This window comes from Suillus discolor, assembly GCF_016758755.1.
Source record: "Suillus discolor strain FC423 chromosome Unknown F5147scaffold_14, whole genome shotgun sequence".
NCBI classification, from domain to species: domain Eukaryota; kingdom Fungi; phylum Basidiomycota; class Agaricomycetes; order Boletales; family Suillaceae; genus Suillus; species Suillus discolor.
The window spans coordinates 280083-296015 of record NW_024541261.1 but is presented as its reverse complement, the minus strand read 5'-3'; the positions used below and the strand labels follow the sequence as shown (position 1 = coordinate 296015).

General features: G+C 47.2%; 3 protein-coding genes across 3 annotated transcripts; 2 read left to right on the top strand and 1 right to left on the bottom strand.

Moving 5' to 3' along the window:
• The first annotated feature begins 5476 nt into the window (after positions 1–5476).
• F5147DRAFT_683711 (uncharacterized protein) lies at positions 5477–6624 on the top strand. Its single transcript, XM_041436563.1, has 2 exons — positions 5477–5959; positions 6009–6624. Exons 1-2 carry the CDS (start codon positions 5800–5802, stop codon positions 6488–6490), a joined length of 642 nt encoding a protein of 213 aa, XP_041295413.1. The 5' UTR covers positions 5477–5799; the 3' UTR covers positions 6491–6624.
• F5147DRAFT_608973 (uncharacterized protein) lies at positions 6597–14154 on the top strand. Its single transcript, XM_041432397.1, has 29 exons — positions 6597–6821; positions 6870–6978; positions 7038–7080; positions 7198–7297; positions 7351–7526; positions 7755–7797; positions 7846–7911; positions 7962–8283; positions 8335–8494; positions 8548–8577; positions 8631–8814; positions 8869–8931; positions 8981–9024; positions 9081–9202; positions 9249–9508; positions 9559–9590; positions 9640–9709; positions 9770–9806; positions 9854–9991; positions 10037–10120; positions 10176–10711; positions 10761–11109; positions 11164–11828; positions 11881–12267; positions 12316–12578; positions 12625–12688; positions 12748–12767; positions 12823–13735; positions 13790–14154. Exons 1-29 carry the CDS (start codon positions 6670–6672, stop codon positions 14043–14045), a joined length of 5688 nt encoding a protein of 1895 aa, XP_041295412.1. The 5' UTR covers positions 6597–6669; the 3' UTR covers positions 14046–14154.
• A 421-nt stretch (positions 14155–14575) lies between these two features.
• On the bottom strand, positions 14576–15583 carry F5147DRAFT_683700 (Chloroperoxidase). Its single transcript, XM_041436562.1, has 4 exons — positions 15377–15583; positions 15274–15320; positions 15136–15236; positions 14576–15110 (listed from the first exon to the last, which is right to left on the bottom strand). The coding sequence occupies exons 1-4, from the start codon at positions 15478–15480 to the stop codon at positions 14700–14702; spliced, it is 663 nt and encodes a 220-aa protein (XP_041295411.1). The 5' UTR covers positions 15481–15583; the 3' UTR covers positions 14576–14699.
• Between the last annotated feature and the right edge of the window lie 350 nt (positions 15584–15933).

Sequence of the window (15933 nt, the reverse complement as noted above, 5' to 3'; positions counted from 1 at the left end):
CAGAGCAGGATAGAGATAACCTCCGTGCTCACAGTCTCCGCATCAAGAGTCATATGCCGCGTGCGACATTCAATGAACTGCGGGAGAAGTTTAGTCACAAGATGGACATCGACTCCGAATATAAGATGCTCAAGCGTTTCGAAGGACTCACTACTATCACGCCCATGAAAATAGATTGCTGCATCAATTCCTGCATTGCATATGCTGCAAGATACAGTCACAGTGATTTATGTGACTTCTGCGGAGAAAGACGTTTTGATGTTCAAGGGAAGCCTAGACGTCAATTTTCCTACATGCCGCTGGTCCCTCAATTGCAGGGTCTGTTTGCCCGAGAAGATACAGTGGAAAAACTCTTATACCGCCATCAATATGACAGCAGCCCCCATACCATCAATGATGTCTTTGATGGTGAGATCTATCAGTCTCTCCGGGACAAGTTCGTGCTGGTGGATGGCGTTCAGAAAAACTATAAGTACTTCTCTGGAAAAAATGACATCGCATTTTCCTTAGCAACTGATGGATATCTACTGTTTGGACGATATCGCAAGGGGCCTTCTGCGACACCAATCCTTATCCAGATCTACAACTTTCCCCCCACTATACGCACCCACCACGAACATCTGATTTGCCTTGGAGTCATTCCAGGACCAAAATCTCCAAAAGATATTGCATCCTTCCTCGTCCCATTTGAGAACGAGTGTGCCAAACTCGCCAATGGCGCACTCACCTTTGATAGCCTTGGGAAGCAAATGTTCTGGCTCCATGCCTACAACATTTTCAAGCTTGGTGATATCCTTGCGATAGAAAAACTACTGGAAATCCGTGGCCATAATGGCTTTGCACCATGTCGGTCATGTCTGATCACTGGTGTTCGAAATAAGTCTGCAAATAAGACTAATTACTATGTCCCATTAACTCCCCCTACTCAACCTAATACTCCGAACCTACACTGGGACCCCCTTCAGCTCCCCCTTCGCAGCCATGCTCATTTCGAAGAGGTACTGCAAGAGATGGACGATGCAGACACTGCTGCGGAGAAGGAGAGGATTGGCAAGAAAAATGGTCTCCGTGCAGGCCACCTTCACCTTTCTGACAGGCGGCGAGTAGGGTCAATTGACTTTGCCAAGTCCTTTCCTTGGGAATGGATGCACGTCTTCCTTGAGAATATTGTCCCAATGCTTGTCAAGCACTGGACTGGAAAATTCAAGGGTATGGACGCTGGAAAAGAAGATTATGAGATAGTTGATCATATATGGACTGAAATCGGAGCAGAAACTGCTGCTGCAATCGCAAACATTCCTGCTACATTTGTTCGAGTCCTCAGCAATATCGCGGATGATCACTCAAACTTCACAGCAGAATCATGGTCATTCTGGATCATTTACCTTGCCCCAACACTCCTGCGTAATCGTTTTCCGAACACAAAATACCACAAGCACCTTTGCGAGTTAGTTTGGATCATGAAAAAAACACTACAGTTCTCAATCACGCATGCGGAGATCGATGAATTGGAACAGCGAATTGCAAGCTGGGTAGTCAAGTATGAAAAGTAAGCAGTCTATTGCAGGACGTGGTAGAACATGGCTGATATCATTATAAGGTACTACTATCAGCATGACGAGTCAAGATTACCAGCCTGCACTCTTCCAATTCACGGAATGCTTCATATTGCTGATGACATTCGTCGATGCGGACCTGTGTGGACCACATGGTCATTTTTCCTGGAGCGCTATTGTCAAAAATTCAAAATAGCACTAAAGTCAAGAGTTCAGCCTTGGGGAAACCTTAACAAAGAAGTTCTATATACGACGTACCTTCAGCAAGTGGTCCTTCGGTATGACGTCCAGGAGGAAGTGTCACTAAGTATTCGGAGGGATTGGTCCCAGCTAACAACGCATGAGACTGTTTTCGAAGATTGTAAGTCACCATCCAATGACTCGAGATAACAACATAAACAGTCCTACCAGATGATGCTTATGTTCTTTGTCCCCCTCGAGTGACTTCATATGAACCTGACCGTGATGAGCGGGTTAAAGTTGCATTGTATTTCAAGCAACTCATTGGCGGAAGGCGAGCGGTGATTGTTGCACGTCTTCCAGCTGTGATGGCACTCTGGAAAAAAGTTCGTATCCAAAATGGCGGAGACAGTATTCGGACGCACAGTGCCACCAGGTCATCCAAAAAGCAAAGGAACTCGTCATACGTTCGAGTGAGTCTACTATATCACACATTAGTTCCAAACTTGACAAGGTTACTTAGTACGAACTTGAATATGAAGACCGTGTAAATGGAGCTCTTCACGTGGTTCAGTTGGTGCAATATGGTCGTCTCGAGAAAATACTGGTTTGCTCGTTGTCAAACGACACTCAGTGGCTAGGGCTTGCTGGCAAAACTCTTCTGCTCGCGCTCATTCGACCATGTCAGACCGAGGGTAGAGATGCTACCAAGGAGGAAGCGCGTTATTCAAGGAACCTTGCCAGCATCATCACCGACCTACGGAATGTAAAAGGAGTTGTAGGGAGGGTCAAGAGTCGCGGGGAATGGACTATCATTGACCGCAGAAGCAGTTTTGCGAAACCAGCCTTTGATGGTGCTGGGTATAATACAGATGAAAGTGAGGCGGAGTAAATGTTGATATATATACATACGAGGAGCTGGAACGTGTACAGTGTATTTAATTGCCGCTTGTCCTGAAAACAGAAGCCTACTTCTTGACAATAGAAACGGCAAACATATGGAGACTGCAGGTCGTGTGCCGAAATGCAGGGAACTGAGCAAACGACATCAACGAATAAGTGATAATCACCGGAAGTGCGGGCAACTCACGCGTCCTCATTATAGTCATTCCCATGAGCATAGTCGTCGCCGTTCTTAGAGGTTGCGATATGGTCTTCTGGCTCTTCTTGGACAGGCAGCGACTTGTCGGGAGTTCGGGTCTTCATGGCCTGCAGGGGAGGTGTATTGCTTGCAAATTTGCTGACCGCAGGCGGCGTGACACGAGCATCGTCGGTGACAATGGCTTTCCGCACAGTGGGCGGCGGACTGGGAACCCTAAGGGAGGAGCTTCCATTAGATTGATATGAGTCCCGCTTATACGAAACGTAGTCCACGTCCACTGCAGTCACACTCTCACCGCCTGACGAGCCAGTAGGCGTGTGGTAAGGGGGAGAATGAGAGGGCTGATTGAGTGGAGATAGGAGTTTCGTCACGTTTAGTGCTGCCGTGGTCCGGTTCGGTCCGGTTCAGAGGGCCCTGGACGAGAACCGAGAACTGGACCATGGTCCGGTTCTACAAAATTGTCGAACCCAGAACCGGACCATCAAGAACAGTTCTTAACAGTCCGGTTCGGTTTTTTTGCGGTCCGAACGTGAACCGAACCGCAAATTTTTCAAGCAGCAAGGAAAAACATTCACAATACATCTACATGACATTGGGTAGCTAGGCTAATGACACACCAGCTGCGTACTCTTCTGCCTCTACTGCCACTGACACATGACCATTCTTATAGGCTGCCTTCATTAATTGTAGCGCGGAGAATGTGGATGGTGCGAGGGCGTTGCGGCGCAGAGTCGATGTGATCCCCGCACTGGAGAAAGCGCGTTCCGATGGGACTGCACTGCCTTGAATGGGCAGGTAATCACGCGCAACACGAGCTAGCGTTGGATATTGCATTGAATGTAACTGATCAAGGATGTAAGCGGGGAACAATGAATTTGAGGGCTGACTTACACCCCACCACGCGACAACGTCATCCGTCTCCTCCAATGGTGAAGTAAGGTATGCGGAGAGCTCTTGATGAGGATCGCGCGTGCGATGGTCTGTAGCTTGACGTTCCATGATAGCGTCGCGCATCCAGGAAGCACCATAACAAATTGAAGCTTTCGTTGTTGACATGGCCAATGGCTCCTTGGGTTGCAGTCCTGGGGCTGGAGGCGCTTGATAATATTTGTCAAACTAAGCATCCATCTGAAGTTAGAGACCGCCAGGATACTTAAGGTTGAATAGTACTCACCACCGCCTGAAGACGAGCCCTCCCATCCGCGACCTTCATCTCAGTCCATCGCCGTTCAACATATGCTAACTTGTAGTTGGGGTCAAGAACTGTAACAAAATGAGACATGGACTTGAGCGAAAACTCGATACTTACCTAGACAGATAAAGAGGATGGTTGGGGCAATGGTACTTCATCGTCAGGATCGTTAAAGAAGGTAATTTCAGAAGCATCCTTAAGGGTGCCGTCAGCGTTCAGAGCGCAGCAGTCTTCAGACATCATGAGGCAAATAACTCACAAGTTTTTTGTTAGCACCTCGTTTTATGTGTGGAGGAGACCCTAACACCACAGAGCAACAATATCCAAGGAGATCTGTTAGAGATGACAACCGGTGGAGGATCATGCTTATCCAGGAAGCATATAGACTAGAACATGTAGATATCTGTGATATAGGTGAACATATGTCAGTCAGTAAGAGTTCTTGAGAGTAGATTGATTAGTACTTACCTTCAAAAAGGCTAACAGTAGCCCGATTAACAAATAATGCAAATCTCGAAGACGATGCTTTGATGTCGACATGGACACCGACGTCGTCGTTATTGAAGTCGAAGTTGAGGGAATTCGAAGTCAAGGAACGGTTCGGGAAGGTTCGGGAAAGTCGAACCAGAACCGGACCATTAGTGAAGGTCCAGAACCCAGAACCGTTTTCCGGTCCGGTTCTGGCTGGTGAGGGAACCATGGACCGAACCACAGAGAACCGGACCAAAAGTCCGGTTCGAACCGTGGTTCTGGACCGGACCGCGGCAGCACTAGTCACGTTGGGTGCGGCTTGCGTCAAGGCCGGTGGAGAGGAGGTTCGTTTTGACTGCGGGGGGATGTTTGCAGTGGTGGGACTCGCTTGTTGTGCCTGACGCTGATTCGCAGACTGAGTTGCTGTTCAAAAATATTCAGTACTTGCGGCACTGACGAAGTGAACGCTGAAAAATATTCAGTACTTGCGGCACTGACAAAGTGAACGCTGAAAATTAGTCAGTGTCACAAGTACTGACAGACGTGACTCTCACGTCAACACTGAAAATAATGGGTTCTTTTTTCAGTATCTACGTCACTGGAATATGTCACTCAGGGTTTCTCACGTTTATTTTCAGGGTATTTACTTCCCACAGTGCATGTCGGTGACTGGCAAGACATTCGAACGGTATTTGGAAGAGAAGGACAACAGTGTACGCGCAGATATCTGTTATTGTTATTCATTGTAGTTATTCGAAGGTGAATGAACGGATGCGTATGATATAAAATGTATGTAGGAGATTTCCGAACAATATTTGATCATATTGCGCTCGTCTGCTTCTATTACAACACGCTCTGTAGGTCCAGCTTGATACTTGCAGCCTTATTTCCAAGAAAGATTGGTCTAGACACACCATTTTTGACTCAGATGAGTGTAAGGTGACCTGTTACATAACGATAGAGAGCCGATTTATCCCGGAATGCACATCTTACACTGTTCCACACCTACGTAAGGGTCGTATTCTTGTCACAATCTAGGATCATTTGAGGATCCAAGTTTACCGCTATGTACGACTTCAGGTTGCCTGCAGGTGTCGATTTTGGGTGTACTATTTGCGCCTCAACCTGTTTGGAAATTCAGACAGAGCGCCGGCTCGACGATATAAGGACAACCTCGTTGCAGACTCGCACTCGGACTTCCTCCAAGCTCTTTGTACCATTGACATAGCTCAAGTCTAAGTTCCCCAGCCTTTCATATAACCACTTCATCATCACAAGCTTCTCTTGTTCAACAGACCATGTTGGACTTACTCTCCAAAGATCGAATAGTCAACGAGGCAGGCCTCAGAACCGCCTTGCGCCACCTAGACACAATTTCAAGTTCAGGAGCAACCGCATTACAAGCTACGGTCAAACATATGTCGTCATCACCCCATGTTTTTGCATATATTATTTCTGGTATCTCACGAACTTCCTTCGAGCGTCATCAGCTCTGACTCTGTAACAGTTTGGGATCGCCGTGAGGCAATGATCTCGCGGATCATGACAGACTTTCCAAGAATATCTCAAGAATATCCAACATCCGTTGCGAGAACGATGCTAGACAATCTATCTATGTACTTTTCAAACTTTCCAGCTGAGCCTCTAGCGATGGATGTCTCTAGGGACATCAGCCGCCACAGAGGCTTCATCGAGGACGCTTTACCCGTACTCTGCGCGTTGAACACTATGGAATTTTCTGGTGCAGGGTCGTTTGAAGACGAGATCGATCTCTTCAACCAATCTGATGATGGATTCGTCAAGAAGAAAGTCCCTCAGAAAATGTACAAGCGTAATCGCCCGAAAGCTCATACGTCTATCGATGCATCTCTCTTCCTGAGGCTTGATGTGGTTGTGCCTCTCACGAGCGAGGCTGCCGCATCATTGTCTACTCACATTCTTACGAAGCTGAAAAATACTCTCTCGGTGAGTATATTCTCTGCTTTTTGACGTTTCCCCTGACAACTCTCCATAAGTTCTATCTCTCGCTTCTGCGGAGGACGGAATTGGCAGGCGACATTCAAGCCTTACTCCTCCCAAACGTGGGCGAGTCTGCCATAAATGTTGCGCCTGAAGTTTCGTCAACCGAGGATGTCGAGAGCCCAACAACCCGACCCAAAGCGTACCAAATGGTGCAACCTATGAAGGCTGCGCTTTACTTTGAGAACGCGGACGGGTTCGGAGAGTGGCGAATCCTCATGTCTACGGAAGCCTACAAAAATTTGCGTGAATTACGTAAATCAGAAAAGAAGATATTCAAGATCATCGTCGGGAAGATCAAGTCTGTTTTCTGATGAAATTTACTGTAATGATCTCATCGTTATCACAGACAACTATCGAATGGTTATTTCTCAGATGATAATCACAAGCGACTTAACGGACCAGATGCAGGCATACCCATCTACGATGCCAAGATGACAAAGGACCTACGATTAGTTGTAAGTGTAATTTCACATACATCGATTAGAGCAGGGAGACGACTGATCTTTTCTCACAGTACCAGATTGATTGTGTCCCTGACCAGGATGGAAAGGTACGTCGTTCTTACATCAACATCGAGCATGATATTGAGACTGGAGTCTTGACAGTCCGAAAGACAAGGTGAACTGTCAAGAGCAATTACATCCGTCCGTCATTAGCACTCATATGAACTCCAGTAATCAAGGTATACGGCATTTATACGCATGCACAACTTGACAATATATGGGATGCCTTGGGTAGCCATCTCGCAAGCAAGGGCAGAGAATATCGTAGAAGGTGAGGACCTTTTTTGGCTCTTGATGCCTTTCAGTGAATCATTGCTTGCACAGGTGTATCTTTCGGAATAGACCTGTCCTTTCTAAAGACAGCGTGATTCTGCTGCCTGCATCATTCCCATCAGCTGAACCCGAGCCAGAATGCTCAGGAAGCCCACTTAATCTTAGTAATAAGGACATGGACCGAGTTGAGTACTTTCAGTTGTCATTTGTACAGTCATTGATCCATGGTATAGCTTCACTCTTTACTTGTGTATGAATTTTCGCCATCCTTGCTTAAAGTGGTTTCCATCTAACGATTTTCTAGTTTGGAGAAATATGTCACATTCTCGCAAGTAAGCTTATAAATACGATTCATAGGCACGCAAATATTGACTCGGTAACCTCTTGTTTTAGGCGTTCCTGCATAGTGAGTGATCATGTAGTTGGCTCGCCACCTCCTCTTATCTTTCCAAAAGGTCTTATCGCAAACCAAGACGTACAACACGTCTTTATACTCAAGTAAGTTCTACTCCAATGTGACGCGTTTACTGATCAATGTTTGTTCAGACCTCAAGAACAAGAGATTGTCGAGTGTACCACGTCATGTTATGTCTTGGGTCGCAGCGGCACGGGGTAAGTGTCCTGCCCCTAATATAAATAGCTTATTTATCACACTCAACTAGAAAAACCACGACGATGCTGTTCAAGATCCTCGGTATTCAGCGAGCTTGGGAGATGAGTGCCGCCGACATGCCGAAGCCACGCCAAATCTTCGTCACCAAATCCAGAGTACTCGCTAAGAAAGTGGAAGAGTATTTTACGAAGCTTCTCGAATCTCTGGCATTGGCAGGCTATACCCTGGAGGAACTTGCAAAAATGAAGGCACGAAGTGTCCAGGAGGGCCTTGTTGATCCCGACGACCTGCCCGAATCACAGATGAATATACCGATGAGATACAGCGGACTTAAGGATAAGCACTTTCCTCTTTTTCTAACTTTCGATCGAGTGCGTCCCAATCCGTCGTCTGGACAGTTCCCGAGCTAATCGTTTATGTAGCTGGCGAAAATGATCGCGGCAGATATCTTGGACAAGAAAGATAGCGCAGGAGCTTTCTTCAATGTTGACAATGCCGATGCGCATGACTGCTTCGTCACCTATAACGTATTCGCAAATCAATACTGGCCTCATTTTCCACAGAATCTCAGCAAGAATCTTAGTAGTGTCCTTTTCTCTTATGATGACAATAGAGTACTGACACTACCCCGTCAGATCCGTGGTTGGTTTTTAGCGAATTCATGGGTGAGTGCTATTTGTATTACATTGACACTGACAGTTTCTGAATACACATACAGGGATCATCAAAGGCTCCGAACACGCACTGACCTGTCCTGAAGGAATTCTCGATCGCCCAACCTACCTCCTTCTTCCTCATCGTTCTAACCCAAATTTTGCGAATAAGAGGGGAATTCTGTACGACATGTTCGAATTTTATACGAAAATGAAGAGGCAGCGACGTCATCATGACGTTGCAGACCGGTACGACCTACTCCCCTTCTTATCCAAGTAATGTCACGATATATTCCCAAACAGCACGCATGCAATACTCAAGGCCTTCCGCAGCAAGAAGTTACCTGTCCAACAGATCGATTATCTGTATGTGTTATCACCACCAATGCATCTTGCCCCTCACCACCTGCACTAGGTATGTTGACGAAGCACAAGACAACCTTCTGATCGACGCACTCCGTAAGTGGCTACTCCATCCTTTGTTGACATAATTCTTTGAAAGCTTTCTGTTATAGTTCTGAGGCAATTATGCAAGAATCCAGACGGATTGTTCTGGGCTGGGGACACCGCACAGACAATCTCTGCAGGGAGTTCCTTCAGGTTTGATGATCTGAAAGCGTTTCTCTACCGTGTTGAGGTCAGCAGACAACGACTTAGCTCGGGCCTGAATTGATACCTTGGAGCAGCAGCAAAATATTTCGGTCAATTCCGTTGGAGCATGTCTTCGTCAGCCTGCGATGTTTCAATTGGCGATCAACTACAGATCGCACGGTGGAATCGTCAACTGCGCAAGTTCTGTGATCGAACTCATCACAAAATTTTGGCCCAACACAATCGATAACCTTCAGCCAGAAAGGGGGGTGGTTGACGGGCTAAAGCCTGTATTTTTAACTGGTTGGGATAAAGACACTGTTCGTTATGAACAGTTCTTGTTCGGGGAGAGGTAAGCAAACCTGGACTATACCCCTCTTTTCCTCCTGAGAATTCTTCCAGCGGTAGCCATATTGAGTTCGGAGCCCAGCAATGTAAAATAATTGGTTGGAGGTTTCGTTCACACACTGACAAGGTATCTAGGCATTCTCGTGCGTGACGATGCTGCACGTCAGAAGTTACAAGACCAAGTTGGTGAAATTGCACTAATTATGTGAGTCGTATTGAGACTACCACCTTTGCTCTGTGTTTTCATGTTGACATATATATGCAGGACGCTTTATGAGAGCAAAGGCCTAGAATTCAATGACGTGAGAAAGTCAAGTTTACTATCTGATGGGTGTCTGACTTCGGTCAGGTGCTGTTGTACAACTTTTTCGAGGATTCTGCTGTAGATTTATCACGATGGAGCATAGTTCTCAATGGGGTAGACGGTCAAGGATATGCACCGAACTTTGAACGAGACGAGGCGCGATACGCTGGGGTTTGTAGCGAGGTGGGCACACCGATCCTTGAAATAAACTTTGGCTTACTTTATTAGCTCAAACTTCTGTATGTGGGAATCACTCGAGCAAGGAAGAACATATGGATCGTTGACAGATCTGACAAATCAGAGCCGATGCGTGTACGTTGAGAGCAGCATGTTGGCGTAACTCGATCTGATAACTATCTTCCTTCAGGTATTCTGGACGTCTCGTAACCAGATCGATAATTGTACCCCCGGCACCGATGTCCCTCATCTAGCCGTCTCATCGACTCCGGAAGAATGGGCATCCTTCGGGCACTCGCTATTCTTGGACAAGCACTACTCGCAGGCTATCTACTGCTTCAAACGTGCTAATCTTCGTCATGAAGTGAAGGTTTGTGAAGCACATCAACTGCGAGAAGTCGCACGTTCCAGCGTCGACCAAAAAAAGGCTTTTAACGTGGCTGCCGATTCCTTTACTGATTGCGCGGCGACCGCGCCAGAAAATCAGAAGCTCCAATACTATCGTAACTCGGCAGATTGCTACGTTCGAGCAGGAGATGATCTTAAAGCTGCTAAGGCCTATCTCAATGCTCAAGAGTTTGAGCAAGCAGCGAAGAGATTTCGCAAGGCTGGACGGTTTAACAAGACCCTCCATGTCCTCAATGACCATGGCACGGATATACCTGAAGAGACCAAGGCGGAGTTATGGACTGTGTGCAGGCTGTATTACTGCAGCAGGAACACTCGGTAAATCTTCCACTCTCCACAATATCTTTATTTAATAGCAATTGCGCAGGGCTCCCTTGCCCCTCTTCCCAACATTTGAAGAGCAACTCGAATTTCTGGAGGACTATGATCTCGATTACGCTCGTGCCTCGCTGCTTGAATCTCACTCGAGGTACTATGAGGCCGCAGAGCTTCATTTGTCAGAGAACAGGCCCTTGGAAGCTGTTCGGGCATTCATCAAGGACGACAGCAAGGACGATTCTACTAGCCGTGCGGCCGATACTATATTGGAATACTTTTGGCGCAAATGCTCCTTTAGAACCACTGCAAAATCCGTTGCTGATGAGCCAATGCAACATTTCATTGCTCTTGCTGATGAGCTGGAGACGAGCATACTAACGCCGGCCACGCGTGATCTAGTACGTGTCAACAGTCTCAAAGTGACCAGCTGAATAAAACTGATCGACATCCAGATGTCGATGTTTCAGAACATCTTGCGCGGAAATCATGAGCCGTTGAGAAATCTTGCGCTTAACTTCTATAAACAGGATAACAAGCCAGCAGCTCTCCTTTGCCTGGACCATATATTCTCTCGAACCACAGATATTCGAGCTTTCACGGTCGATGAAATGCAACGGTTTCTTCAACAATTTCACGCCTATGCGCGGCTGCTCTATCTTATTTTGACCTTCCCTGACCCCATGGAGCATAGGGGTATTCAGAGACTATTCTCCATCGTGCGGTTGTCCGGTGACCAGTTTCTCATACCAGATGGAACGTTCCTCCACAACAACTTAATGGAAATCCGCCAGGGGATCACTTGGGTATCGGAACACTCGTCCGGGTACACAGCTTCTCGTAGAGTCGTCACCCAGCTGCTGCAACAATCCATTCGAACCATCTTGAAAGAGAAAATATTGGAGATCGATGATATGTGCTGCAAATCTCCCGTTTTCTCGCAATGCCTGCAATTCTTGATATCCGGAGTATGTCGAAGAGATAACTGTCCCCAAGAGCATGTCACAGTATCGAAATTGGATCACCAGTATTACAACAACCGTGTTGCCATCCACATCTGGCAGATCCTGATCTTGCAATTCATGTATTCCGCTCACCCATACATTGAGCGACGCAAAAGGTACGCCTGGAGGTAGCTTATGATCGAGTACTCATACTGATCACTTTATCAGCATGCGGAATTGGCTCAAGCATCTTTACGAGGCTATCAATCCACCCTTCTTCATTCAAGGTTCCCCCGCGGAACTTGATATGAACATGATGCCTCTTCGTCCAGATAGCATGAAGGTGGTGAAGCTCTGGATCCGCGAATCCTTCTACTCGCTCGACCCATTCCATACCCAGGCTGAATTTTTGACGGCATTGATGAGAATAACCAGTCTAAGTTTTGCTTTTGACAGGAATGACGCACCTGTCTACATCCGTCAAGCAAAGTGTACGATCTCCGGACCGTTGGAACTCTTTCGCAAGGGGGACAATCGCTATATGGTTCAGGACCTGCTTAGTTCTTACCAAGGAGCGACCCGCAGCAGCATCTCATCGGGGATTCTGTATCTTTTGTAAGCGTTCTTATTGTCTCTACGTGCAATGAACTGAGTGCAATTCAGGCATGTTCTCGACAATCGTGTATGTGTCAACCTCTCCGTGTTGTGCGACTGTATCGAGGACGTCTGCGGCGCTTTTGTAATCAAGTACCGAATGGACCCCGACTATAACAGGTTTCCCCTTCATGACACCGTCCTTCCATGTAGCTGGCTACTGTTTCCCCACAAATTCACTACGGAGAAAGAAACTAAGCTGCCGTTGATGGACAAGCTTCTGGATGGGATAGCGAGGGTAGTGGAAGCATTGCGCGTAGAAGCCGGCATGGGTGAGTCTCTCAATCTTTTCGAAGATCCGAGACTACAAATAGGCAGATTTCCTTTGGCTGAACCATACGAGATTTACACCCATTCTCCGCAATATTTTCATTTCCCGGATGTGAGTCCGGTTTAGCATCTGTTCGTCAGCGATGTACTCATTGATCATATGTATTACAGCTGCAGGGTTCTCTGCCTTAGTACGTTTATTGTCTCTTTTCAAAAACCCATTCGCTGCTGAGTTGTATTCATTAGTTGCTCATAACATCAGGAAACCCTTCATCAGAGTCAAAATATACAGTATCATTCTTTCTCTGCACAAAAACAACCCGCCTTCGAATTGGCGTTCAGCGAACTATCGGAAACTGGTGGATGACGTGGTCAGGTACATGACACCCTTGCCAGGACGGGTGCCACTCTCAGACGCTTACCTGCGAGCTCTGCTGGCTTTCGACGATAATACAGGAGTGGGAAACCTGGTGCATCTCGTCCACAGAATGATGAACCAGCGTACCCGAGTCTATACTAGTATAGGCCGAAGGCTCGTATACGAGAAGACAATGGAGATCCCCCATCTCCTTTCATCGTACGCAGTGATCGCACAGTCTACCCTGAGAGTAGAGGCCCCTGCCTTCGTACCTGGCGTAGGACATTGCAAGGACCGACCAGAGGTTATGCAGCGTGATGAGCAAGAGATAACGGAACCACAACCCCAAGATTTCGAAGGAGAAGAAGAAGGGGAAGAGGATGTCACGGCGAATGCTGATACCGAGACCCGTGATGCGTCGGAGACTTTGGATGAGGCGGTGACGTTGCTTGCACCTGATCTTGATGAGTCGCTACGCACTAACGGACCATCGGTGGAGGAGGAAGAGGCGGCTCGCAAAATTCAGAACGCATATCGTTGTTACGCCAGACACCGCTCGAGTCGTGCAGTCAACGCCGAAATTGATGCGATGTTCATGACATGCCTGAAGGAGACGCAATCCCCTGAATGGCTTCGGGGTTATTACGGCTTCCTTTTCCTTGGACCGTTGCCTCACCTTCTGGTGTGCTTGGAACGAGGCATTGCTCTGACTCGCGCTGCCAAAGCGAAGACGAAAGGCCTTTTCAACAAGGAGTCTCATGAAAAGCTTGAGGAGTTGGGCAAGCAGAGAAGCGAGCTAGCGTCCGTCCTCCCTTACTCAGTGACATACAATAACTAACACCGTCCTGTTCACAGAGCGCTCCTCAGGAAGGGATTGAGATTACGCAGACAACTAGAACCTTCCTCACCCGCTCATCGTGACCATGGCATTGACGCACTGAAATCTGGTGTTCTAGAGGTCGATGAATTCATGCAGGGGGTTCCAGGCAATATGAAAGACATGCAATTCGACTTTCAAATGGCCTATAAAGGCATTGTCGCAAAGAAGGTCCCTCTGAAAAAGGAGAAAGAGAAACCTGCTCTCAATGTCGAGGATATGAACGACTGTTGATTTCGTTTATGTTGTGGAGTCCATTTTGTCGGTGTATCATATATCATATTGTACAGTGCGTATCTCCGTAAACCAATGCCTGCGCGCGCGCGAGAACAATAAACGAGCTTTCATCATGATCACTTTCACATGCAATTTACTTCAACTAATGCACCGCCGTCATGGCGACTTTACAACTTGGGCTAAAGATCACTTGGACTTGGATGCTAGGCTACTAGCTTGATAAGGGCGGGCGAACTTTACTTTTGATGGGGCCAATGGCAGAGGACGGTGTGGTTGGTGTTACCAGTGTGCGGATGACAGTGCTTAGAGGTGGACATACCTACGTGCTTTCGGGGATCCATATGAATGCTCCTCAGTGACTGCCCGCGTGGACTCGGAGAGCAATCGTCTAGTAGGATTTATTCTGTAGTGAGAAAGATAAAGGATGAGATGGTTTAGGTTCATGACCATAGATAAACGAGGAAAGAAGGAAGGCAGTCGTACCTTATAATGGAGGCGAACAAGTCCACAAGCGATTTGGTAGAAACAGGAAGGCTATTGGTGCATTGCAACACTTGACTAGTGACTGATAATACACTTTTCACTCTCAAGATCCACGATGGAAGGCGGTTACAATAGTAGTAAATATATTACAAGCATTATGAATTGCACTTAAGTGTTGTCCTTAAGCCTAATACGAAGGCATTGAGGCTGGAAGACGGGGCAAGTAAACTTTCTGTGACTGTTCATGATGTTTGCCACTTCCATCGCCTTTGCGCGTGCATCGAGCAGCCCTATAACATGACGTGGTCGTGCCCAATTGTCGGGCAGACGTTCTTCCCCGTACCACTGTGAAAGTACGCTTGAAGGGATGCGACCAGTATCTTGCTTAAGAAGCAACCAACACAAGGCTGCCTCAGCAGCCCCGATCTTGGAATGGATGAGGTCGAGTGGATGAGCCAGCTGGGCCTCGCGAGATATGCGCACTTGCGCGAGGTCATACAGACTCATGCCTCTTTGAGGATCTGCATGGCTTAAAAATGACTTGAGAAGATTTGGGTCGACCTCAGTAGGTGCACGCTGCTGACCCGATGCAGTCTGCATGAACGAGGGATGCGTCGTGTTCAATTTTGTTGTGGATAGCCAGTGCGTCAAGGTCCAAACGAAAGGCGTGACCACAAAGCAGGATTCCTGCCAAGGCGAGTAAGGCTGCCAATATAAAGGACAGGTTGTACACTTCTTGGACCTGCGTGTATCAGATGCCAGAGTCCAATGTTCTGTCCATTGCGGGGCCTGGTAATGGAGAATTTTAAGTTTGGAACAGCTGGAAGAGACGAAGAAAAACATACAAGTACCCATGATTTGCTAGTGCATTGAGTGCTGGACAAGGAGAACGTCGATCGCCCGGAGTAGCGGGGATGAAAGGATGTGAAGTCCGATTTGAAGTCGACATTTTGATACTCGGATTGATCCGGTGGCGTAGCCCCTGTGGCGTTAGCCTTTTTATACCATGATCCCCTATTTAAAATGCGGGTCTCATGAGTGCGTCATGTAATTCCAGTTGCAACGAGTCTGAGACATCCGCGCAACACAAAACTCCGCGGACATTCATTGTATTTGGTTTTATTTATCAAGATCTTTGAAGTCCGACATCTGCTAGTCGCCTAAGCCTGGTCCTCCTCGTTGCCCTGACCTCGAAGTATCTGGGCATGCGTATGCTTGTATGCATGGTTAGAGCAGTGGGGTTCAATTCAAGCCTTGTCCAGAGCGTATGAATATTGTGATATCCAAAATCTCATGACAAGGCTTAAATTGTCATATGCAGATCAACAGCCTTTGTATGACAGCGTAAAGGTGGAGCGAAAGAAAAGATTGAACGCGTAGAAGAGAGGATGTGGTCCATCTT

Bases quoted from the DNA above. Each gene is read 5' to 3' on its own strand.
- F5147DRAFT_683711 (XM_041436563.1), top strand. From the start codon at position 5,800: ATGTTGGACTTACTCTCCAAAGATCGAATAGTCAACGAGGCAGGCCTC. The intron at 5,960-6,008 runs GTATCTCACGAA...ACTCTGTAACAG, and splicing joins TTTTGCATATATTATTTCTG to TTTGGGATCGCCGTGAGGCA.
- F5147DRAFT_608973 (XM_041432397.1), top strand. From the start codon at position 6,670: ATGGTGCAACCTATGAAGGCTGCGCTTTACTTTGAGAACGCGGACGGG. The intron at 7,912-7,961 runs GTAAGTGTCCTG...ACACTCAACTAG, and splicing joins TTGGGTCGCAGCGGCACGGG to AAAAACCACGACGATGCTGT. The intron at 11,110-11,163 runs GTACGTGTCAAC...ATCGACATCCAG, and splicing joins CGCCGGCCACGCGTGATCTA to ATGTCGATGTTTCAGAACAT.
- F5147DRAFT_683700 (XM_041436562.1), bottom strand. From the start codon at position 15,480: ATGTCGACTTCAAATCGGACTTCACATCCTTTCATCCCCGCTACTCCG. The intron at 15,321-15,376 runs GTATGTTTTTCT...CTCCATTACCAG, and splicing joins CTAGCAAATCATGGGTACTT to GCCCCGCAATGGACAGAACA. The intron at 15,111-15,135 runs GTTCATGCAGAC...GCATCGGGTCAG, and splicing joins TTGAACACGACGCATCCCTC to CAGCGTGCACCTACTGAGGT.